At 43.7% G+C, this 24520-nt stretch overlaps 1 protein-coding gene across 1 annotated transcript; it reads left to right on the forward strand.

Annotated features, from left to right (window-relative positions):
- The first annotated feature begins 2660 nt into the window (after positions 1-2660).
- Positions 2661-18582, forward strand: gareml (GRB2 associated, regulator of MAPK1-like). The gene is made up of 7 exons (XM_070849518.1): positions 2661-2893; positions 6801-6941; positions 11587-11717; positions 11823-11988; positions 12392-13242; positions 15202-15371; positions 16946-18582. The coding sequence occupies exons 1-7, from the start codon at positions 2782-2784 to the stop codon at positions 17535-17537; spliced, it is 2163 nt and encodes a 720-aa protein (XP_070705619.1). The 5' UTR covers positions 2661-2781; the 3' UTR covers positions 17538-18582.
- The last annotated feature ends 5938 nt before the right edge of the window (positions 18583-24520 follow it).

Genomic DNA, 24520 nt, shown 5'->3' on the forward strand with positions numbered 1-24520 from the left:
TTGCACTATACTTTTTGACTCAGTTCACTTTTGGGACTATCACGCACAGAAAATTAGCATTGCTGATGTTTAAAAAAAAAAAAAAAAGCTGCAACTGGAATTATTGCACTAAGATGAAACAATCATCATCTACAAATCTGTTCTATACCTAGTTATTAATGCTCTTAGCTTGGTTCTATCCAGACAGTATGGTCTGTTGGACAGTTGCGTGGTTTACTTCAGTGTTGTCCATGTCCAGTTTGCAGGTGAATGAGTGAGCGGTAGCCAATGAATCACAGTTTGGGTTTACTTTTTAACTAATTGACTAGACAGGATAAACCACAGCATTGCCATATTTGGTGCTGTGTGGGCGTAGTTGGTCATTCTTGGAAGTCAGACATCACAAATGAAATGAAGTATTTGTGATGGGGTGAGCTCGTGTAATAATGATAACCTGCATTCACACACTCAACCCTACTGCTTTTACAGTGGATATTTAGTTTGGTGCAATGGCATATTTAACAGCACTTTTCTACTTCTTTTGAATGCTCACTGGGTTATGGCACACAGGGCTACTGGTTTGCTGGCCAAAATCAATGGCAAATGAATCAGTTTCTGTTTACAGTTTGGTTCATTGAACTGAGAGTGAGTTGACCAGAATACTGCCTGGGGTCAGGAGTTGAGTGCTGGGTGAAGAGGCAGATAAACTGATTCTACGTCCACAACATCACTACTGTTTGTGTGCGCTACTGACTGGGCTGCTATAAATGGTGTCAATACTTCAGATACGTCCGCACAGCTGGTGTGTAGAAGGTGGTTTTACCTCTCTTGTTATAACAAAGCCATGTTTTACCAGTAACCAATGTTAATCCTATATGCTGAACTTGAAGAATTGCCTTCAACGCAGTGAGAAGATTGAAGTTAAAGTCATACGACTGTATTTCTCTACTATGTTATTAGCTGTGCTAAGGCTAGACATCAAATCCAGCTCACAACAGGCTTAGTTGCCTCCAAAAATAAGAGCTGGCATTAGTCTATATTGATGACGTCACAGATGCAGTAGGCTTTTGAAGAGTTGCTCTCTTGGGCCTGAGATGAATCGATTGCTTTTGACAGGCGGGATGATATGCTGGTCCGGCGTGTAGGCGTTCATGAATTTGTTCAACTATAATGCAGCATCATTAAATAAATGTCTGGTGTGAGTGTCTGAGGGAGCTGTCATGGTTCTTTTCTGCGCCTAGTGCCACGGTTCTCATGCCTATATATAGACAATAGAAGTGTTTTGGCCTACAAGTTAGACTTTAGACGTACTCAAGTAAATCAGCAAAATGTGCTTAAATTAGGAAAAGTAGTCATTACGCAGGAAATGGCCCCTTTAAGTATTGTAGGGTTGTAGTGATGGTCTAGTCCTGTTCACTGCCGGGATAAACTACATTCTACTGGACTGACTTTGCTAGTTTTCTAAGATGGTGCTAATTTTAATTTATTAACTTTTCTATCTATTTTATGATCCCTGACAATGAAACAATGTCTGCTTACAATCCCTTTATCACATATTGCACATGTCAGTGAGTTATGTGTAGTTCCACCGGTAGTAATGTAGTAACCAGAGTAATGTTTTTACCCCTCAGATTGTTTCATTTGAACTATTTTAAGAGGCTCGAAGAGGTGAAAGTATCCTGATTTTCACAAGCAACAAGTGAGGAACAGTAAAAAAAACAAAAAAAAACAAACCTATAACTTAATGAAGCAGAAGTGTGTCCTGTCTTGAAAATCATCTCACTCACTCACTCACACTCACGACTGTAACGTATCACGCTTAATGCACTCAATATTAGTCTTGTGCGTAAAATCTCAGTGTGTAAAGTGAAACATAAAATGTATTTCGATAAGATTTTTTTGGTGTATTTCCACATGGTGAATACATCTACTTACACTATACTTTTAGACACGTAGTTCAAATTTTTGGGACTATCACGCACTGAGAATTGGCCTTGTTTAAAAAGAGAAACAAAAGCTTGAAGTGCTGCGTTAAGTTTAAACAATATTCACTAACAGTAAATCCGTCCTATAGGTAGTTATTAAAGCTATTTGCTTGGTTTATTTCAGAATGTGGTCCTTTGGAAAATCCAGTTGCTTTTTATCACAGCGTTGGCCGCATCCAGTCTGCAGGTGAATGAGTGAGCTATTAATAGCTCCCTCAGTGGGGGGAACTATGATGAAATAAATGTGCTGCAGTAAAAAGCACAATAATTGTCCTTAAAATGTAGTGAATGCAGATTATCTGGGTAAATGCTGAGTTTGGGAGCGGGCCAGAAAAGGCCGTCCACCGCCTGCCACCTACACATTTGCTCAGATTAACCTCTGTGGACCAAGTGGTGCAATGTTTGGTGTGAAAACATGAAGATCCAGGGCTGCTTGTCAAAAAAATGAGGCTTCTGTGTTTCATGTTTGATCACAATGATAAAGGTGAGAAGGCTAAATCATAGTTTGTGTGTGTGGGGGGGAGAGAGTGTGTGTGTGTGTGTGTGTGTGTGTGTTGGGGGAGGGGGGGGGGGGGGGGGGGGTGGACAGAACAGCAGAGAGGGAGAAAGAGAGAGGGCTCGCGCTCCCTCCCACCGCTCGTGCGCACCGACTGTGACTGCGCTCCCTTCCCTGCTACATTCAAACATGGCGAAACTCTTTGACACTATAACACCGCCACCAACACTCCCATCCTCCTCCTCTGCATCTCTGACATCACCACCCTCATTATCTTCACCACCATCACCATTATCTCCGGTACCGTGATGCCCCGGGAGGATGGAGAAGTTGTCGGCGAGCCTGTCGGAGATCACTTGGAGCCCGTTGGCGCTGCCGTTGGACGCGGTGGTCAGCAAGTTCCGTCTGCCCACGTTGGTCCGGCTGGCCCACGGTAAGAGTCCACCCTCACCGTGCCTGGGGTGGGGGAGCGGGAGCGGGGGTGTCCACGACCGTGACAAACTTTCACGCGAACTGTTGTTCGCCATTCTTTTGACAACTGTTCTGTTAGTGAGCGTCCACCCTCCGCTGTTCCGCATCACCTCAGTCAGGATGAAACACGGCGGCGGTGCTGCTGAAACACGATAAATGTGGTTTTAAAAACAGGAAAAGAGGAAAACTAAAACCTTCCACTGAAGCCAAAGTGTGTTTTTAACGGGGTTTTCTGTGTGAAACGACGCTGGCATGTAGGAACAAGTGTAGCAATTCACTGAAGAATCTGTGCGGCTTTTGAAGAGCGTCAAGGCCGGCAGGAGGAAGGAGCGCTTCCGGTCAACACTTTCAAAATAAGTCCTTAACCCTGTCAGAAATGTGAACGAAAAAAAACATTTTTTTAAAGATATTTTTAAACAATGAAATTAATAAATAACATTATGTGACGCAAAACAGCCTCTATTAGGGAAAGAGGAAATGAATTAAGCTATTTTATAATTTGGGCAGACATGTTTTATATGGATTAGCTCCTAGTTTAAAGCAAAAATGTCAAAATGTGTACCTAAAAAGGTTGTGCCTTTTAAATTATTTGATGAATTATTGTTACCCAACTTTCCAAACATATGTGTGTTGATGATGTGTCATAAGATTTATTTCTATGGAAGTTTATTTTGAGAATATCTAGTTTTTTCTTATATTTACTGATAGAATTTGCATAATTTAATTTTATTCTGTTACGTAATTTAGACTGGGAGCTACATAATATAGTGGACCTAATGGTTAAGACTGATGAAGAGATATAGTGTAAGACAGTGTTGGGTTGTCCTACTGTTGAGGCGGACATTAAAGTGGAACAAATCACACAGAAGAAGCTGTTACTTGCTTTACCTACGTCTCAAAGTAGTTTCAGGTCACCATTCATGGTCAACATGAACCAGTGCTACACTAACTAGAGGTCGTTGACATCATCACATATTAAAAGTTGGCAAATTGGATCTCCAGCACACCACAATTCCTGAAAGGTGATTCCAGTAAACTGCACACAGTATATCCTGTTTACACCAAATGACACTTAGAGATTAGAGGCTTTCTCTGCTGTTCATGAGCCTGAACTGTGCTCAGTTACTTCATCAGATTAATTGATTGATCTGTTCCTGTCCCTCGGTGAACACTTTCCACAGGTAACAGCAGAAATCACCTCCATCTAATACTTGATTCTACGATGCCTTGATCAGAGATGTGCTTATTGTTGTTGTAGCACCATTTTTAACCTCTGGAGTGTTCAACAGAGATGTAGCTTAGATTTGTTTTTGAGTAAAATTGCTAAACTGTGCTCATATTTGGCAAACGAAGATTCTTCTAAAATGAGCCGTGCTGTCAAAATACAAAAAGACTCCATGTAGAATATATAGCAAATTTGATTTATCGGATTAAACCATTTTTGTTTGCTTGCTCATCACATACACTATTTTGGCCATGAATGATCTTGTTTGACCAAGCTTTAGAAAAGCCACTAATGATAGAGACAGCTGCCGATGCACATTTTTGCGCTCTTATTTTGAAATCAGGACCGCCGTATTTCCGTTATTACGTTGGTGAAACCGGGCCACCTTGACGCAGCTGCACCATTTATTCTCGGACACCGACTTTTCCAGCTCCCACCAGCCCACTGACACGCATGAGGCAGTCGTTATGCAACAATCACGGGGAGTTTTATATTTGTCTGCTTTATGTTTTGCCGCCAAAGTGACGCTGTGCTTCGCCACATTTGGTGTCTTTACTTTGGGAACGGTCGATGGGTGTCACGGCCAAAGTTGTTCCAGTCCAGCGAGGCCCGGAAAGCCACAAAGTGTCTGTTGTGCTGCTGAAGTGCTGCTCAATTCTTTTCATATGTAAATGCTGTAATCTGTCGGTGAATGTGGTGAATACTAACTAGCAGGAAAACCTCCAACTTTCCTTCGGGGGGACAGAAGCGCGCACCCGAGCCGCGACAGACACGGTGCCCGAAAATTACGCACCTTACATGCGGCGGCGCGCGTGTGCATTGTACACACAGAGAGCACCCATAGGTGTTCATTAACCGCACTGTGGCCACCCCACAGATGCCTGTTTGTCTCCAGCCGACCCGGATGGTGGTTGGTTATTTACAACAGTGCATGATGTCAGCGTTTGGTGCGTGCTTGTGTCCCCTCCATGTCCTCTGAACAACTACTAACATGTCCACTGTTTGATCTGAGGGCCACTCACTGGTGTGTGGGTGTGGGGGGTGTGATTCTCTGTGATGGGGGCTTTGCTGATGGGCTGCATTATGAATCCTTCCAGTCTGCATGTTATCAAATTAAATGCTCAGCAGATAAAGTGTAGCCAGTTCTTCAAGTGCCACTTAACCCAAATCACATGAAAACAGCATCTTGTCGTGTAACCCAAGTGGAATTAGCTGTGGTCATCACCAGTGGACAGTGACGACAACAGTTACTCATTCTGGAGACGCACTTGGTACCAGAGTACCACTGTTACAGATTAAATTAACCAATGGTCTGTAAGGTACCGTAATGATCTCTGCGTTACTGTTTACAGAGAACTTCATATATGTAACACTATACCACGTTAAAAGGAGCCACCCTGCACGAGAAGCACTCTCACTTAAAGTACATTCTGATGGTTAAGGCTGTGTGTGGTATCACTTTGGACAGTTTTCAGTACTTTTTGCTTCTGATGTGAGTTAAATCCAGTGTCAGTAAACTGAAGCTTCCTCACACACTTCATTTATTGTGTCAGTCAGACATTCATCTGTGCTCAGACTTTAAATTGGGTTTTGTAGTGGACACAAGTGTGCAGTTGATTTCCTTTCATTGACCCTTTTTACATCCAAGTGCCTGTTTGAGTGGTGGTATTTTTTGGTGACATGTAGGAAATAGCTCCTAATAAAAAAGTGCCGACTGATGAACTGTTTAGCAAACTCGAGTAATCCAGAGTAACCAAGGTGTTAGTGGAAAAGGGCATTGCTGTTCTCTACAATTTAGCTTCGAGCACGACAAAAAGTGCACGCGTTGATGATCGCGAGGAGAGATGTGTCTTTTTGTGATTTAGAAGAAGTGACCTTTTAACATGTAGCACAACCGTAAACGTGTTCATGACCAGTTTAATATCAACCCAGAGGTAACAAATCTGTGAGATGCCCCAAAGGAAGCAAAGCCCCCCCCCCTGCTGATAATTATCTCTTCTGTGCGCCCTTTGTACTTCCACACACTTGTGTGTGTATTCAACCATCCATCAACATGATTGTTAGATTAAAAGGTTTGCTAGTAACAGCAATCCATCAGCAACAAGAACAGAAAGATGTGCATCCACGTGACCCGTGTGTGTGTGTGTGTGTGTGTGTGTGAGTGTGAAAGAGAGTGAGAGGAGGCTGTGTGTGTGTGTGGTGTGTGATTGAATTGTACCACTGTGCTATCAGCAAAAATCAATGCTGTTGTGTGGCATGATGGCTCTAGTGAACGCAGGAGAGCTGTGTGTGTGTGTGTGTGTGTGTGTGTGTGTGTGTGTGTGTGTGTGTGTGTGTGTGTGTGTGTGTGTGTGTGTGTGTGTGTATGGGGCTGCATAATAGTGGGTTGCCTGTTGCATAGCTGGGTCCTGATGGGTTGGTTAGGGGTGGAGAACCATCACTGATGGTGGTAATTATGGACACTGAAACCTGAATTGTGTGTGTGTGTGTGTTTTCCATTGTTGAGCTACTTAGTGGGACCTGAGAAATTAAAAACCTATTTCATCAGCCCTCAGGCCTGTCTGGTATTTGTCTATTCCTAATCCTTTTTTGTGTGTTTATTTGTGTGTTAATATGCGTGTGTGTGTGTGTGCATGTGTTCCAGGTGAATGTGTGGAGGGTCTGTCGGAGGAGGATGTAGTGCTGTTACACTCCTGTCGTCAGTGGACCACAGTGACTGCCCACAGCTTAGAGGAGGGACACTACGTCATTGGACCCAAGATAGATATCCCTCTGCAGTACCAGGGTGAGCTCACACACACACACACACACACACAGCTGAAAATACCAGTTATTCCCCAAAATGTCCATTTCCTCAGAGGGATGCAAAAAATAAATGCACATTTTTTTTTCACAAGGTCAACTTTTTCCACTTGTTCTATTTTTGCCTCTTTGGGAGAAAGCAAACAAACACATACTAAAGACCCAAATAGATAAACTGACGGCAGCATGTAGCGCTGTCTGAAATTTCCTTCAAAACGAACAATGACATTTAAAACATTTTGTCATCGTGTAATGATAAATTCTAAAGCTGTCAGCACAGTCAGTTCAAGTTCAATACTTTATTTCCATGTGAACCAAGTTGATAAGAATTTGTCTCAGTCCGGCTTTGATAAAACAGGAACACACATTTACAATAGAAGTGGAACTATGCTTTGTTGTCCGGTGATTCATCGCGACCTTGGCAGATTTTAAAGACCTTTCTAGTGTGACGTAACACACAACCTCCCTGAATCAGGAGATATTTGCTTCATGGAGTTCATGGTCATGGGTTCAAACCCCACTAGGGTTGACTGGAACCTGTCTTTGTAGAGTTTGCATGTTTGCGTGACCTTCCTCTGGTTTCTTCCTCCCAAAAGGCATGCATGTTAGTTATTAGGATTACCCCCACCGCTGAGAGTCACTTTCATGCTGTGTAGCCAAACTTTGTTTGTGAAGTACAGATATAAATGTCCAGGGTTTGACTATATCACTGACAGTAGCTTTCCAGAAGCTTTGGGATGTACTGATGTTAGGGTTTGGCGATATGATGGTGTAAACCATGAGATTTAGCAACAACAACTCAGGCGCCGTGATGCCACCCACTGGTTTGTGGACTGGTTTGAAGCCGTGAGTTTGGCTTCATGGGCACCACCGTCTTGGTTTCATGGTCGTCACTGTCTTTGTTTTTTTGGAACCAGGAGTGACATTCGTTCCAAGAAGACCGCCTCTGATTGGTTAGTCACAAGGTAGTCCCGCCCTAAAGCATACACTGCTTTTTTTGCCTATTTTCCTCTAAATGGGACGATAATTTACAAAATGAACATCGTGCTGTGTTGAAGAAGACTGTAAACTAATGACTGAGACCATAAACTCATTAGGAAAGTGTTTACTGAGCTAATAAATGAAGTAAGAAGTAGAAGAAGCTAATTTCCTCATAGACTTCCAAACAATCAAACTTCTTTTTGCAACCAGTGGAGTCGCCCCGTAGGAAGAATGCAGGTTTAAGGCACTTCTGCACTGGCTACACTTTACAGACCTGGAAGCTACGTCCACTTCTTTTATACAGTCTATGTTTCTAACATGGAAGCTATTCTTAAGGGATCTCATGTGATGTTATCTCATGCGATCACTCACATCCAGCTGCCTCACAAGGGGAACGTGATGTGAGCAGACGTGGAGGAGGAGAGTGATGTAGTTAACACAGAGCAGGAGGAGGAGGCATCCCACTCGCTGAGGTCAGGCTGCTCTTAAAACCGTAAAACCCGGAACGCTTCCATTTTGGAAGAATGTCAGTTTTACGGTTTTGATTAGTTCGATTGGTTTTTAACTGAAGTGTTGTCTCATGTGAGGCAGTTGTTTTTGTCTGTGTGAAAGTTCCAAATAAAAGAAGGAAATAGTCACATGTGATGAAGAATGGGTATTTGAAACCATTTCTTAACTGAATGAAACAGAATTCTCTTTTTTATCGTGATATATACAGTTACCATGGTATATAAAACTGCTTATAATGTTGGCACATTGCCCACCCCAGCTAATGCAAAATATATGATACTGTCAGGAGTGTGGAGTAAAATGACTTCAACAACCTGATCATTACTGTAGATAGGATGTTCCTTGACTCCTCCTGTCCATTGACCTGTCGTCTTCCTGCTGAATGAGTCTACTCATTATGACCTCACCGGCGCTCAATCCCCACAATCCCATTGTTCAGACTGTCCGACCAGTCACATTATTCGCTGTGTAACTGGATCCTAATGCCTCCTCTTCGTTGTTTCCTCCACTGATGGAGTGCTGATGTCACCTCACACTACTGCCGTCTCCGGGGCTCCTTTTTTCGGAAGAATGAAAGAACATTTGTTGAGGTCATTGTCATTTTAGACATTTCGTGATTTCACAGCGGAAGCACGCGAACGCCAATACCGGCCATATTAGCAGTTAGCAGCAAGTGGTAAACAGCTCCAAATCCAAGAAGTTCTAACAAATAATAAATAGCAAATGGAAATGAAACAGACTTTTACTGAGTAAACAGCAGCTGTGTTGGTTTCACTCCAGTAGAATGATTTTAACTATGTTAATAAGTTTAATAAAGGTGTTCCAGGCTTTTCTCAAAGGGGATTTACAGAGAAAGAGACACATTACAGGAGACACTTGATGTCTTGATGCAGCAGAAAGGCTGTGAGTCTCAAGCATGAATCAACATTCTGCATTTCTCATAATAAGCACAGAGTATGATAATGTTCTGTGCTCATTGGTTATCCGGTTATCCGGTTATCCGTACAGCATGCAAAAGTTGCAGGTTATGACCTGTGCAGAAAGGCAGATTAAGATGTGCAGTGTGAGTTAACACAATGCAGGCCTACAGCATTAGGAACGCCCAGTATCTGCCCAGCTTTAAACATACAAAGCAGTAGGTCCATTATTTATTTGTCCTGTGTATTTCCATTATTTATGGAAACGTTTGCCTTCTCTTTCTGTTCCTTTTCGTTAATCAGCTGGTTGCCAGTGAAAAACGCTCACTTTCGTATGTTTAGCCAATTAGCAACCTTTTCTTTTTTTAGGAGTAAGTAACTGTGGACAAGCAACCAAAATGGTTCCTCTGGTTGAAAAGGAGCTTTACTGTAACAGTTTAATGGGTCTTAGTGACAGCCGTGTAAAGGCTGCCAAAGGTAAATGTCTACATTTATATAGCACTATTATCCAATGCACTTTACAAGGTTTTGTGGTGGGCATTTCTCTAGCATTACATCAACCCGACATCCTTTTAACGATGCATTCCGGTAGATCAGAAAAAGCCGGCCAACAAAGCCAGTTTGAATATATGCATACTTTTAGGGCAGTCTCAGCGCCTCTTTGAATATGACAGGTGAGTTGTTGTTGAATCAGAGGCCACCGCCAGTGATGAGCTAATGTCTGTGTGATGACTTCATACAGGAAGTCTAAATAAGCTTAGGAGGAGAGCAATATAGGTTTCCCCTTGGGGATGGACAACCGGATGCTCCTTCCGTCTTATCCTCCCTCTCTCTCTCTCTCTCTGTCTGTCTGCATCCTCCCCCGTCCACCAGCGAGAGGCGAGGATGACTGAAGGGGAGAGGACAGAAAAGCTGAATGAATGGGTTTCAGCCACCCTTGTAATGTGGAACTAGCTTGCCTCAGAGTGATTCTGTTTTCATTTTCTCACAGAGCAATAGTAGCTTGTTAGTATGTTGTTACATCCCAGCTCTGTTTGGTGTCACTTCAAGGTAAATAATCCTCTTATAAGAGTTTCCGGGATGAAGCTGTGGTTTTGTTTGGTATTGTGGTAAACCTGTTTCATCAGAAACTCCTCCCCGGTCTGTCACTTTTATTTGGGGAAGGGGGAATCGTGTGTTGTGTTGATAAGTAGCACTTGCTGGTATTGTTCGGTGGGTGGAAGCTTATCCTAGGGGGGCTCTCTTTGAATTGGAAGGTGGGGGGTGGTGGAGAAAAAGGGAGGGAGGGAGGTGCTGGCGAGGAGGATAGCAGAGTTTGGTATTCAGCTCCGACTCCCAGACAAAAAAAAAAACAACTTTCTTTTCTGTCTTTCCTTCACACACAAACACGTTGACTCTGCGAGGAACAGAGGCATCCTCCAAGGGTTATGGTAGCTGGATTTAATCTGATAAACCGGCAAATCAGAATAAAGGCTAATGTGATTTTTAATGAGGCTGGTTTGGAGCCTATTGTGCATTCCTGGAATGGCTCTTCCGACATCAAAAAAGTGGCACAAACCAAAAGCATTTACAGTTTAAAGAGCACAAACACAAAGTTAGTGGACTGCAGCGCTGCAGCGCACGAAGGGGAAAGATTTACAGCCGAGAGGACGGGATGAGCGAGGCAAAGAAAGAGAGAGAGTTGTGTGTGTGTGTGAGTGTGCGAGTGTGTGAGTGTACGTGTGAGTGTCTCCATGGTGATGTGTCTCTGCTCTGCGTGAGAATGGGGGTCCTTTATTGGTTGCCATGCCAACCCCGTCGGCTGTTGATTGGCCGAGAGCTGGTGCCAGGTCATAGGTCACGGAGGTGTCTTTGTATTCTTCTCATCCAGACAGTGTCCGCTGTGAGTGTGTGTGTGTGTGTGTGAGTGTGCGTGTGTGTGTGTGTGTGTGTGTGTGTGTGTGTGTGTGTGCGTGTGCGTGTGTGTGTGTGTGTGTGTAGTAAGACTGTAGGAAATCAAAAAAGAAAAGAAAGATATTAAACTTTTTCCTCTCTTTCCTCTTCCTATTCCCTCCAACAATTTCCTCCCATCTTGTCTTCCTCCTCCTCCTTCATCTCCTTCATCCTTCTTTTCTGCTTTCCCTCACTCCCTTTTCCAACTTTCCTTCCTCGTCCTCCGTCCATCTTTGTGCCTCCTTTCTGAAACCTCCCTCTGCTGTCCTGCTTCCATCCTCTCTGTAGGGAAGTTCAAGTTGTTGGATGAAGACCGAGACGTAAGAGATCCGGTCCAGTATTTTTCCAGTGTGGAGGAAGTGGCCGGAGTCTTCCCTGACCGGGTCTTTGTCATGGAGACGATCACTTTTAGCGTCAAGGTTTGTATCCCGTACAGACAAACATATGATTCTGTTTCGTCGTTTCTTGCTCAGTGTTTCTGTCATGCAGTACAGTGTCCGCTCATCCGCATGTGTGCGCTGCAGGTGGTTTCAGGGGAGTTCAGTGAGGACAGTGAGCCCTACAGCTTCACTCTGCAGGCGGGAGATGAGCTGTCACTCATGGGGAAGGCGGAGCTTCTCTGCGCCACGCCCTCTAAGGAAAAGACGGGACTGAGCGCTCTCCTGAGACGCCTGGGAAAGACTCCTAGAAGTAAGCAAGTCCACACTGTTGAGTTTTGTGGAGTTCTATTTCAGTGGTCATTCATGCACATGAAAGTGAGGAAAGCAGAATCAGTAAAATCTTTGGCAATACTGTGTAGGATGAGAAGTTCATTCCTCTATGATTATATATATATATATTGTGTATTTTTGAGGTGATCTCTTGAAAGATGCTTGCTGTACTTGCTGTGTACAGTCAGCAGAATACCAGTATTTCCGAATTTTAGGGTTACTTTTTGTTGCATTGTTTCGTGTTTCAGTTCTAGTCGACTTGTAGTTTGTTCAGCTTTGCTCGTGCAGATATGCATGATTATATTTTCTACCAAACCACAAACATCATTTTTCAGAGCTGAGTGCTCTTCGGCTGATCCACCGCTCTGTCTCTGCCTCCTCAGGTAAAACTCCCTGCCTGGTCTGTATGAACCATCGCACCAATCAGAGCGTCAGCCTGCCCTTTGGCTGCCGCGGACGCTTTTGCACACGCTCCCCTCTGGAGCAAGGCATGCTGGGAGGGGAGCACACGGTACGCAGCATCATCGAGAGGGTCCGACTCCCCGTCAACGTGTCCGTGCCCTCAAGGCCACCACGAAACCCATACGACCGCCATGCGGTGAGAGAGGGCCACCGCTACAAGCTGCTCAACATTGTCAGCAAGACGGTGGTGCTCTGCATGGTACTCCGCCGACAGGAAGTCTCCCCTTCCCACTTCCTGCTGCTGCGTTGCATGCCCCGGTTCAACGTGGCCGAGGCCTCTGTGCACACGGCGGCTCTAGAGAGCCTCCTATTGCGACACGCGTTCGACCCAGATGCCTACTCGCGAGCTGTCAGAGAAACCCGGCCGGAGCTGGAGTGTATGACAGAGGAGTGTGTGAGCCCGCGGCGCTCTCGCATGTGTGTGTCAGGTCAGGACTCCTTGGCACCGGCACTGCAGCGCCTCTCCATGTGCGGCTATGGGGGTGGGGTTTCGGACAGCCTATCACAGCGCTGCAGGGACTCTCTTGGAGAGCGGCTGGGGGAGGGACCAGGTGAGGAGCGGGAATATGTGACTCCAGAGTGGACAGAGGCTGAAATGAGGACCAATGAGGAAATCCCTTATGAGGAACTCTGGACCAATCAGAACGCAGAGGGCTTGGGGAAGGAGCCAAACCTCATCTCCTTCCATTCGTCTTCCTCATTGGACGGTTCTCTTGGTACCGTGTTGACAAGAGTGTCGACCCCGCCACCCGTACCTCCAAAATCTGATGCTGTGAGTTTCAGTCCTCCCCCCGCTGTCCTGCAGTCTCTTATCCGTCTTATCTGTCCACAGCAGCATCCGGTTGTTAAAAGTCAGGATGCCTGGCTTGAATTATTTATACATTACAGCTTTTAAACCTCACTGACCACAGTCACACACAAACATACACACAAACACACACTGACTTCCTGGAAAGGCTGCCGTACACTAACAGCTCATGAATACGAAATGTTTGTCATCACCAATGATACGGGTACATGTCTGCTGTATGCTGGAATACAGTAATTCAGTGAATTAATAAGTAGCACAAAGTCAGTTCAGACCCATGGTGGAATATAATACTGATGGAGTCTTTCATCTTAGACATTCTTAGTGATATCATGACAAACGGTGGCCACCAAGCAACTGCTGAACCATTTTTGATGACGAGAACAGAAAGCAACAGCCATCATAATACTTGCTAGCTTTTGTCGACTGTTTGTTGTAAAAGTGTTAATCCTGGGGATTTTGTGGCAGCGCTGCACGTCCTGAGAATCAAGTCTTAGTTCCTGTAGGTGACACTCTGCTCCAGCTCTCATGTGGGTCAGGTTGGTCATTGGCGCTTTAATTTAGGGCCACAATTCTTTTCATTCTATATTTATCTGTTGGTTATTCTTCATAGAATTGAATCAACAGTTCAAAACCCAAAGACAGTAGATTTTTAAATTAGATAAAATATAAAAAAGTTGCACAAACTTTTGGAAGAGAGAATACTTAGATAATAAAACAAAAAAAAAATGAATACAATTGTTCTTTAAGCATTAAATCAGTATTTTCCGACCACTTGCTGGTGTCGTAGCAACTCAGTGGGTTCTCTCATTGTTCACTCAGCAGAGAAACTTAAACATGTTCTTGCGACTTGCATTCAACAGCTAAAGCCACCACGATGCAGCGATCAGCTAGGACAGGGTTTGAATTTGGCTCTTTCTTATAGAGCGAAGATACTTGGACTCAACCCACAGTTCGTGGTAACCGACCTCCTCTTCTTCTGTTGTCTGATGAAATGACCTGGACACATACAATGCATCACTTCTACTACAGACTGTAGCAGCCAGACTGAAAGAATTTAGAACCGTAAAAGTGCAGCAGCGGCTTTCATAAAGAACACGTGGTTGTGACATTATGGTGACGCATCACTTGGCAATAAAAGGAGGCAATTCTATTTTATTACACATGTATGTGACGGTTGTGAATATTCCTCTCATTAAGTGGAATGTGTAATAAATGATGTGTGACTTGCTTTTCCTGGTGGGATTGTTGAGGCTATCTGGATCATTCTTTTCTTTCTTGTTGTGTGTGCACTGACAACCAAAGGCTCTGACGTTCCTCTACAAGTGGGCCACTACTTTCATACATGAAACCACCTGAAAAACAAACGTTTTGTTTAAACCAGAGAAGGAAAACACTGAAAACAAGGTTCTTTTTGTAGCGGAGCTGTTCTCATTTTGGAACCATTAGGTTGTGTATCAGTGCACATGGCCTGTCCGTGTTTGCAAGGGGGGAAATTATCACGCTTGTTTTGCTTAATTAACTTTCTTCTTTCAAAGTGATGGCAGCTTGCAGCAGTACAGAAAGGGTGTGTGGGTGTTGAAGTCTGCTATGCAGCTGGATTATACCCTGTCTTCTTTCCCTGATATTTAGCCTGCCAAGACACTGTGTGTGTGTACGTGTGTGTGACGAGCTTGCTGTTGCGTATGAGGGGATTTGTTTGAGGTGTAAAGGTCACCAAGTTTGACATTTACCAAGCTGAACATTGAGACAAGCCAGCAGGCACGCACACACGCACACACACACACACACACGCACACACACACACACGCACACACACACACACACACACACACGCACAGCCTCCTGAGAATCCAAGTTGTAGGAGTTAACTTTTTTGCTGTTGTAGCTCTCATCTTTCTGTGTGTGTGTGTGTGTGTGTAGGTGAGAGAGGAGTGTCGCTACTTGATCGCCCCTCCGGTTCCCCCTCGCTGCTCCAAAGGAGGCTCCATCTCCAGTCCGGCCCCCAGCCCTCCTGTCCCGCCTCGCTTCCCCAAAACCTCCACGTCCCCGAGACCCAACCTCTCCTTCTACTCCTCCGGACTTCAGGACAGGTACAGTGAAAGTTTTCTTTTTACTCGAGACGTGCAACAAACCGTCAGTTTGAAATGATTACATAAAAGCAGCTACATATTTCCTCCTCGTGTAAGAGTATCACCTTCAAAACTACACCACTGATTTTGCTTTACACATAAAATTCTCAGACCCTATGACGGACAGTTTAAAAAAAAGATCAAATCCTTGCAGCAGAACCAGAGATAACCTTCGTTTAATCCACACATTCTTCTATCCTGACTAAACCTGCCGCCCACATTACTCAGAATGCAACTTGACTGCCGACAGGTGGGTTGAGATTCGGATGTTTTATGCTAGTAATGACCAATGTAGCCCCGAGCCTGGAGCTGCAACCTGTAAACAGACTTTGGTGTGTAAAATCTGGCTTTAAGCTACATGCTTTAGCTCTTGAATAGTACAAATAAAAAAATCTAATCATGCATCGGTTTTCTAGAGGAAACTGTCACCTTGTTTGATGTTTTTTTTACCCAGTTGAAGTGTTTTTTAGTTTAATATTATTTCCACTGTCAATGAACCCGGTGACTTTTTCACATCACATGATCTTCACCACAGCTGGAGGCTACCCAGCAGTTCATCCAGTTGTCATGGAATTGTAGATGTACACAACATGGATGTCCTGTAAGTGCTCAGACAAGGTGGTAATTTCAACATTTACAATTCAGTGACAACTGGTAAAACTCCATCAGCTGATGATCATGTGACTGAAAGCTCCAGAGCAGCTATTCAAGGGACCTTGTGGTGATTCAGCTATGCTGCATTTGGATGAAAAGGAAACATTTTTTTAGTTGTTTAATTGACATGACCACTGTATCAACAGCATTTAACACCATGTAGTTACGACCTCTTTGACAATGAAATATAATCACGTAAAAGTGTTGAAATAGTGGTTTAGAACTAATATGGAAGCAAAACTACTTAAACAAGTTTAGCACAGTTTAAACTCACAGATGTACAGTAGGTACTAAGTAAATGATTACTGGGAAAGCACTTGTTGATGTGGGAATAGAACTATAAACTATACGCTAAAAAATGTATATGTTTTCAAATTTGGCAGAAGCTATTTGCCCGCAGGAGTGTGTAGTCAGCAACAGTATTTTCACTCAGGTGAATGTTGGAAAGAAGATATTTTGTGTTTAATGTACTCTGCCTTCTCTTTTCATATTTGACTTCTTATTTTAACACAAACCACAATATTTTTTTAAACCAAACTAAGTAGTTGGTGCCTAAACCTAAACAAACTGCAACTGAAAACTGATAATAATAAAAGAAAAGTGAAATATAAAAGTGAACTAATACTTTAAAGTAACATATTACTGGTGTTGCATAGGATTTGAACCCACTCTCATGGATAAAAGTCCTGTAATTTAACCATTCAGCCTGCACAGCCACATGACTGTGAATATGAATGTATCATATCTAGTGCCTGACCAGACCAGGTGTAAATAGCAGAATAGCGGACGTGTGGCTGAGTTCAGTTTTTCACATGGAATTTATTGGTGTTTTAAGTAATGCTGACTGAGAAACTAATGCCACTTTCCCCGCTCTGTCCCAGCTGCTCGCCCTCTCCGGATGCTTCCCTCTACTGCTACCCGTGCTCCTGGGGGGACTGCCCCGCCCCAAACCCTGCCAGTCCTGAGCCAGTCTCTGCCGTCCCTGCAGACAGCACAGCCACTCCTCAGCCAGCACAGGCCACGTGGGCAGAGCCGTGGGTAGATTCCTTCTCCTCCTCCGGACCTCGACTGAGGCCGCCACCTCCACAGAGTCGATTTGCCCCATTCGGGGCTTTGAACCCCTTCAACCGCCAGTCCCCATGCCCCTCACCCGAGCCTACTGCCAATCCCACCACAGATTCCTCCAGAGGGGCAGAGGGAGGAGGGACGTCCTCCGAAGGGTTGTCCCCGCCCTCTGACCCCACCTGGCGGCCTCCCGCTGACCTGTCCGTGCTGTCATTGGAGGAGGTGTCGGCCTGCCTGCGCTTCATCGGCCTATCAGAGGCAGCGGTGGCCATATTCCAGAGGGAGCGAATCGACGGCAGCCTCCTGGTGCAGCTGACTGAGGACATCTTGTCACATGACTTCCACCTGAGCCGACTCCATGTCACTAAGATCACACAGTTCATACAGGGCTGGAGGCCCAAGATCTAACACACACACACACACACACACACACACACTCACTTACAGTTGATAATGTGCCTGTTGGCCTCTGAGCCCTCCTGAATGTGCCTTCCACTGTGACCAACTGGCTGCTGAGCCCCACTGACTGAAGCTGAGACTTTGAAGGAATCCACGCCACCCTGTGGTCAAAGCATAGAACTGACACTCAGCCTCTGACAGACTGACTGCGTGTTTCCTGTCTGAATCACAGACTGGGACTAGTTTACTAACAAATGGCGACAGCAGAGAGCTACGTGATGAAAGTACCACAACGCAGCTTGTTGTTTCGAGACCGCTAAGGGTTTTAAGCACTACATGGATTTGTATGGCCTTGATGCTGTGGTCCCACATAAAATCTAAATACGAGGGCAGAACACGCTTTCATTTTGCATAAGAAGTGTGAGTAAAATGAAGCACAGTTCTGCAGTTCTTATATATTGAATTATTCACAGTAAGGTTCTTAAGAGATAAGGAAAAGCTAGTTGTTTAAAGTTAAATAAAAAAAAAAGAAAATACAGAAAGTCTGAAAGTCAGAAGCACTAAGTGAAGTAATTATTGAGTCTGATTACTGATCAATGATTCACTGAACCATCTCTGAACATACAGTATTCTGTATCATGGCCATTTTGCGCTTTGGGACAGTGAAATTTTTTTTTTTATTAACATTCCCTTTAAGGGTAACACAAGATGTCCTTCTGTGTGTAGTCAGATGCACAGATGTGTTGCCACGTTACTATAGAATTTTTTCGAATGCCTCAGAAATAGAGTTCTCAAAATGTACCTCAGATCGCGTGTTCAGATATGCTTGATTTAGCCATGCATAATAATAAACGGAATTACTCGAAGAAATGTGTTCACATAGCCGTTTGTTTTTTCACTTCATCACGCAGCGCACGACGAAAAACACACCGACGAGGAAAGTAAAAGGTCCAGTAAGGACCAGAGGAAAGAGACAGTGCAAGTATAAAGTTGGGTTAATAATGTTGCATCTGATGTTAAAACAACTGTTCTGATTGTCCAGTTATTACTTATTAAAAAAGAGTCATTTCATAGGGACTTTTTATGTCTTATGTTTCCAAAGTGAGTTGGGGGAAATTTGGACAAGCACTTGTTACCATTTTCCTGAACTTCACAGATCAAATGATTCATTATCTAATCAATTTAAAAAAAAAAAAAAATAGGCAGATAAATGAAAATTATTGCTAGCTGCAGAACTACATTTAAATAAATAGCCCCAAATCCTACCCAAAATAATTGAAATAGGTGCAAAATGAGAAAGAGGAATGAGAAATGAATCCTACACACAGTCCTCATACAGGTACTGATGATAGTAAAGCTCTTTAACCAGGGATTGTTGCCTCAGGTACACTGAGTCACTCCGAGAAGCAAGATCATCCAAGTTTGCCACTTAATTGTGAAAGAGCAGTTAATGTTGTTGCGTAATTTATTGTCAAAGTAAACTTGTTTATTAGTTCTTGTGATTCTGTTGTTGCTGTGCAAGCTGCTGTTCTCTCCTAGTGTCTGAAATGATCCTCGACAGGCTGCCGTCTGGCCGAAGGCTGCCTACTGATGTCACATAATACTGATGTGCTCTCTGTGACTGCTCATGTAACTGCAAGGCCACTGTAAGAAGAGCAATGAAGAAATATATAAGAGAATATAAAATAAACAGAAACGTAACGACCTCTGAAAATCAAGTTACCCTCTTTTCTTTTCCCTGGTGGCTGTGGGGAGTCAGAGTTGTGACAACACACCCACAGGAGGTTGTGAGCTTTATTGCAGATAAGGCCGGATGCAGTACCGCTGTTATTGCATTGCAAGAAAATGATAGAATAAAACGGCATCCCAGATCATTCAGTTATCAGAGACATGGGCAGCGCCGCAGACCATTTAGCCGTGCGTCGTCACAGCCATAACACAGTCACCGTATGTGAAGGACAAATTACACAAGACAGCCAGGCCCACGATCAATGAGCTTTGATTGGAAGTGTAAATATACTGTGCACCTTATTCCAGGTACGAATATAAGCTCCTACAAGAGCAGCTCAACTGTGCGGCACCTGCTCCTCCAATGGTTGTAGTTTCAGAATTACACTGGCCTTAGAATAGACAGTTAAATAACTGAATAATGTCATTGATTCATTCTCTCTCTCTCTGTCTCTCTTCAATAATTACTTAATTCAGCCAACAATCACACAAATCATGAAAGACGTGGCTGTGGAAGTAGAAGTACTCAGAGCCCTCACTTATATAAAAGCAATACGAACGCAACAATGTGAAAATACTTCAGTACAAGTAAAATTCCTTAAAAATATTATCAGTAAATGTGAAGGTGGAGCTAGTCACAGACTGTATTCAATATAAAGAGCTTTATGAACCGTTAATGTGGGCAGTGAAGTCCAGTAGCGTCCGACCCAAGGCCTGGGTTCCCTTCAAAGGGTCACAAGTTAAATCTGAGGGGTCATGAGATGATTTTATGGCAGAGGAAAGCAGAAAAACACACACACTTATATTTAAACGTTATGTTGGCTTTTTTTCTTTGTTGATCATTTCTGTGAAATATTTGATTTACCTTTTGGGGCCTCAAACGCTTCAATGATTGAAAGCATCTTACAAGTTAAGAACGCCAACCAGAAACTTCTTACAATTTTTTACAATGAATTGTATCATATAAGCTTGTCAGTAGTTTTTACACTGAAAAGTCAGACACTCGTCGTGGCCTCAACATTGTACTTACATACTGGTGCTAAACGTGGCCTCTGTATTTGGTGGGAACTTGCTAAAGCTTGTGGATAGTGTAGTATTCTATAAGCAACTCTTAATAGGACCGAAATCATTTAAGTCAGCTCCTCCTCACAGTATGAAATCGTGACTTTACACAGTCTCTGAAATCTGAACTGTCTCACTGGCTGCCCATCGGATGAAGTTATCATTATTATCATCAAATCAATGTCGTGCTTCACAAAAATTAAGCAAAAACTATATCGTAATTTTACAAATGTGAAAATCCCCCTGTATTCCCCATTTTCCACAGAGAGTTTGACTAAATTAGCCGTCCTTTCTTCCTCATATTGAATTCCTCTCTGCATCACCTGCTCTCCCGCAAATCCTAACACCAGTGGAGGCCCTAGTCTAAAGGCAGTGTCTTGTGCTCCATCTTTGGCGTGGTGCGGTAGAAGCAGGCAGGGTGAAAATTTGGTTTCCACAAACGTCCTCTAATCGTCTCATAATATTCACAAGACGCTCAGCACAGAACGTGTCCACATTTTCAACAGACTTGAACGACACTGCGTGAAGAAAAAAAGAAAAAAAAACGAGCTGGATGAGCTCTGACACTGAAGCCAACCCAACACGACTCCCTGTCTCCCTCTGCTGGGTGTCTCACTGGAGACACACGACTGCCTGGTGGGTCTCAGAGTCTGAAGAAGTGCAACAAGCTCACATGATTTTAGAGGGAAAGGTCAGGGTGAAGCGATGGGTGGGTCAGACCAGAGGATGCTGTCTTACACTGCAGGAGGATGTTTTCATAGATAAAGAAGCCTTTTCGACCTACAGCTGATAACAAACACGTTACATAACATGATAAATATTTGTAACGTTAGTGTGGATGTAGGAGGACGGCTGAATGATGTTACATACTGATTCAGCTTGTAGATTAGTGGCCAAAAACTTGTACTGTCTGCTTTAGTAAAAATCAGAACTCCAAGAAACTGAGCTGTTCCTCTGGAAAACTGCCAGCAGCGCCTCCTCACATTGAGCTTAATCTTTAAATGCAGCACAAGGTGTAAAACCCTGGACCAACCTGTGGTTCAGGGGCTCGGGAGGCAGAAACAGAGAGAGACGAGAAACAGATACACACAATAAAGGATTAACACAAAAGTATTCTGTATAAAAACTGAGACGGACGCCACTTTCAAATAGGCAAAAATGATGCTTTAAGTAAGTTGCTTTCACCTTGACAATGCAGAGACCAAGGTCTCTTTACATATTTGGCAAATGCCAATTTTAGGAAGAGAGGGGCTGCTGACCAATCAGGTGCTTGTGTTTTGCTTTTTTTCCCAAGAAGGACTTGTGGCTCTTCTTCACTCATGAGAGAGCAGAACGCTATTTTCAGCGTTTTTATAGTGCAAATTCTTCCAAATTCAGTCTTTGTTGCCTTGTCACTGAAACTAGACTTAGACTTTACTTTATTGATCCTCCATAGGGGGGAATTCACATATTACAGCAGCAACAGATGCAAAAAAACAGAAATAAGACCTGAGATGTGGTGAGGTTCCTGAGAATCAGGCTCCACTCGCGATCCCCTCGGCCCACTGCAAACTTCCTCAAGGTATTCAGTAGTAAACAAGCAAGGTCTAATCCCCTCCCACCCTCGCCTGGAGGAGCAAACCACAGAAGAGTATATCAGGAAAACTTGTGAAGCACAACAATGAAGAAATGCCACACGTAGAACATACCCAGAGGGTCCACAAGCTGGTGCGCTGGACTCGTCTTGTTGGCTTTATCTGCCCTGATGTTCCTGCCTGTCAGCATCACGTCAGACGCTCCGTGGAGACCCACTGACACACACACACACACACACACACACACACACTCACACAGACACACACATGCATGCAACAAGCGGGTTGTCCATATTGTGAGCTGATATCCCCCCAAGTGAGGCTCTTGACCTTAATATACTCCAGTGTCACTCAGTAGCCACCAGCACAAGACTGTGCAGTGCTTTCAAGTCATTACTGAATAAGTGATTAATATGAGTGTGTGTATTTATACCATTTAGGGCAGTCTCTGAGTGCCGCCTGCTCCAGGCAGCAGTCCCAGCGTGATCTCTGGAGTCCGCCGGACTGTTTTTTTTATTGCTTTTTGTGGTGATTCAGGACAGGCAGGCTATCGCAAACTAGTGAGAGGAAAACTGTGATTTCGTGATCCAGCCACATAAACAGCATTTTTCACATCTAATCTGGCTCATCCCGTCCCATCAGACACACACACACACACACACACACACCTCAAGGCCTCCATCTACGCAGGAGCAATGAATGGCAGCTATACCGTGTATGGAAGACATCTTGATCTTCTCCAACAACTTCTGGATGAGCTCCTCACTGCTCTACAGGATTGGATCAGACAGAGTGAAGAAGTAAAACGTGTTCAATTAACTGGATTACTGATTTTTCTATGAAGTGAGTTGTCTGACTTCCATTACAAGGTTGCAGTTAGTAGAGTGCACCATCATATGTTTTCCCCCCTGGTTCCAACCACATAAAAGTTCTGGAGCGACCACGGTGGCAAGTAATCCTTTTTCACGCCCCCAATCAGGCCGCTTGATATCTGCCGGGCTTGCAGGAGATCAGGCGGCTCAGACTGCATCTGCACCGACAGTGTGTTCACCTGCATATACACGAACACATGCACACACTGTGATTAGTCATGTCACATCTGTCAGCGAGAGACAGAGACAGGTAGTCAAGACTGTCACAAACATAATCTCTCATACACTCTTCCATAAACACACACCCACACAGACACACACACACACACACACACACCTTAGCTGATGGATTGTTGAGTCGGGTAACTGCCACATCATCCTTGAGCTCGTAGCTGACATGTGTTGGAGTTTGATGGAGAGAACAGTAAAAAAAAAAAAAAAAAGATGAGAGACAGTCAGACAGAGGGCGACCAACCACTATTGTATAATGCTAATTTCTGTTAGTTTAACGTCATCCCTGGAGAAGGTTGGCATAAATAGCACAAATGCACATGAGCAATGACCTTACTCAAGGATGTTTATAGAGGGGAGCTGGGAGGGTGACACAAACCAGCCTGTCAGCAGCTGAATCGCAACTAAACGGAAAGTAAATGCTTTTAAAGAGTAACTTAACCCACATGTCAGATCTCTGTGTGTCCATTCATCTAATAGTTAAGAGCCAATACTCAGCTGCTGTTGATTAGTCATCAAAGTCGGGTGGCAGCCATGAAGATCTTTACAGTATTGACTTATTCTTTGGATTAATAAATATGCTTCAGGATATAGTTCAAAATCAAACACTTTAAAAGGCACTCAGTTGACTTTTTGTTTTTTTAACCACTATGAGCACTACTGGACTACTGACTCACACTACTCCACTGACCTGCAGGGGGCAGTAATGAGCCAAAATATAGCGTAGTGTGCACAAAAATGCAGAGAAGAAGACTTGCAAACACTCTTCACAGAGTTCTTAAAAACCACGCAGCTCAGCTCCACATTTCATTTAAAGTTTTTTGTACGATGGGTAACAAGCATTTACCAGTACGTAAGATACTTTTATACAAATTGTTTTATTAGCCAACTAGTTAATTATCTGCTCAAAACCATATTTTGTTCCATCAAATACCAATTCTACATTTTAAAGGCAGAGTGTGCAACAGTGGAGAAACTAGCAGGTGCAGCTCAACTTTTAAAGTGTCCATATGTAAATATCCCACCCCTCCCATCAGGCTTTCCTCCAAAGCCACTCCCCACACAACACGTGAACGTGTCGCCTGACTGACGTTACTGGAGGCTGCCACCACCTCCATTGGGTCCCTCTTTCTTTCTGTACACAACTCCTGACTGGCAGCCTCTCTTAGATTTTCAGCCTGACAAAAAATAAATGCCACAATCATAAAAACACAACGAAAACAGCCGTCACAAATGTTGATGTTACCTTTAGCTCATAGCTTTAGCTCAGAGGTGGATCACAAATATTGCATTATGCTCCAGCAGGATATATTTTGGCCTTTTTTGCAGAGAATAAACCCAAGTGTGCAAAATGAATCACTTATGCAATACAAAACTACACACGTCATAGTTGTATAGGAGAGCTACAGGTGCAGAAACACAACAGTGCTCCTCAGTCAAGTCCTCTGTATTTGGCCACATTTTCTCATCCACATCATCACGTCTTATGTCCTTTCTTGCAACTTACTCAGGAAAGAATATTTCT

This window comes from Pempheris klunzingeri, chromosome 18 (genome assembly GCF_042242105.1).
Source record: "Pempheris klunzingeri isolate RE-2024b chromosome 18, fPemKlu1.hap1, whole genome shotgun sequence".
Taxonomy (NCBI): domain Eukaryota; kingdom Metazoa; phylum Chordata; class Actinopteri; order Acropomatiformes; family Pempheridae; genus Pempheris; species Pempheris klunzingeri.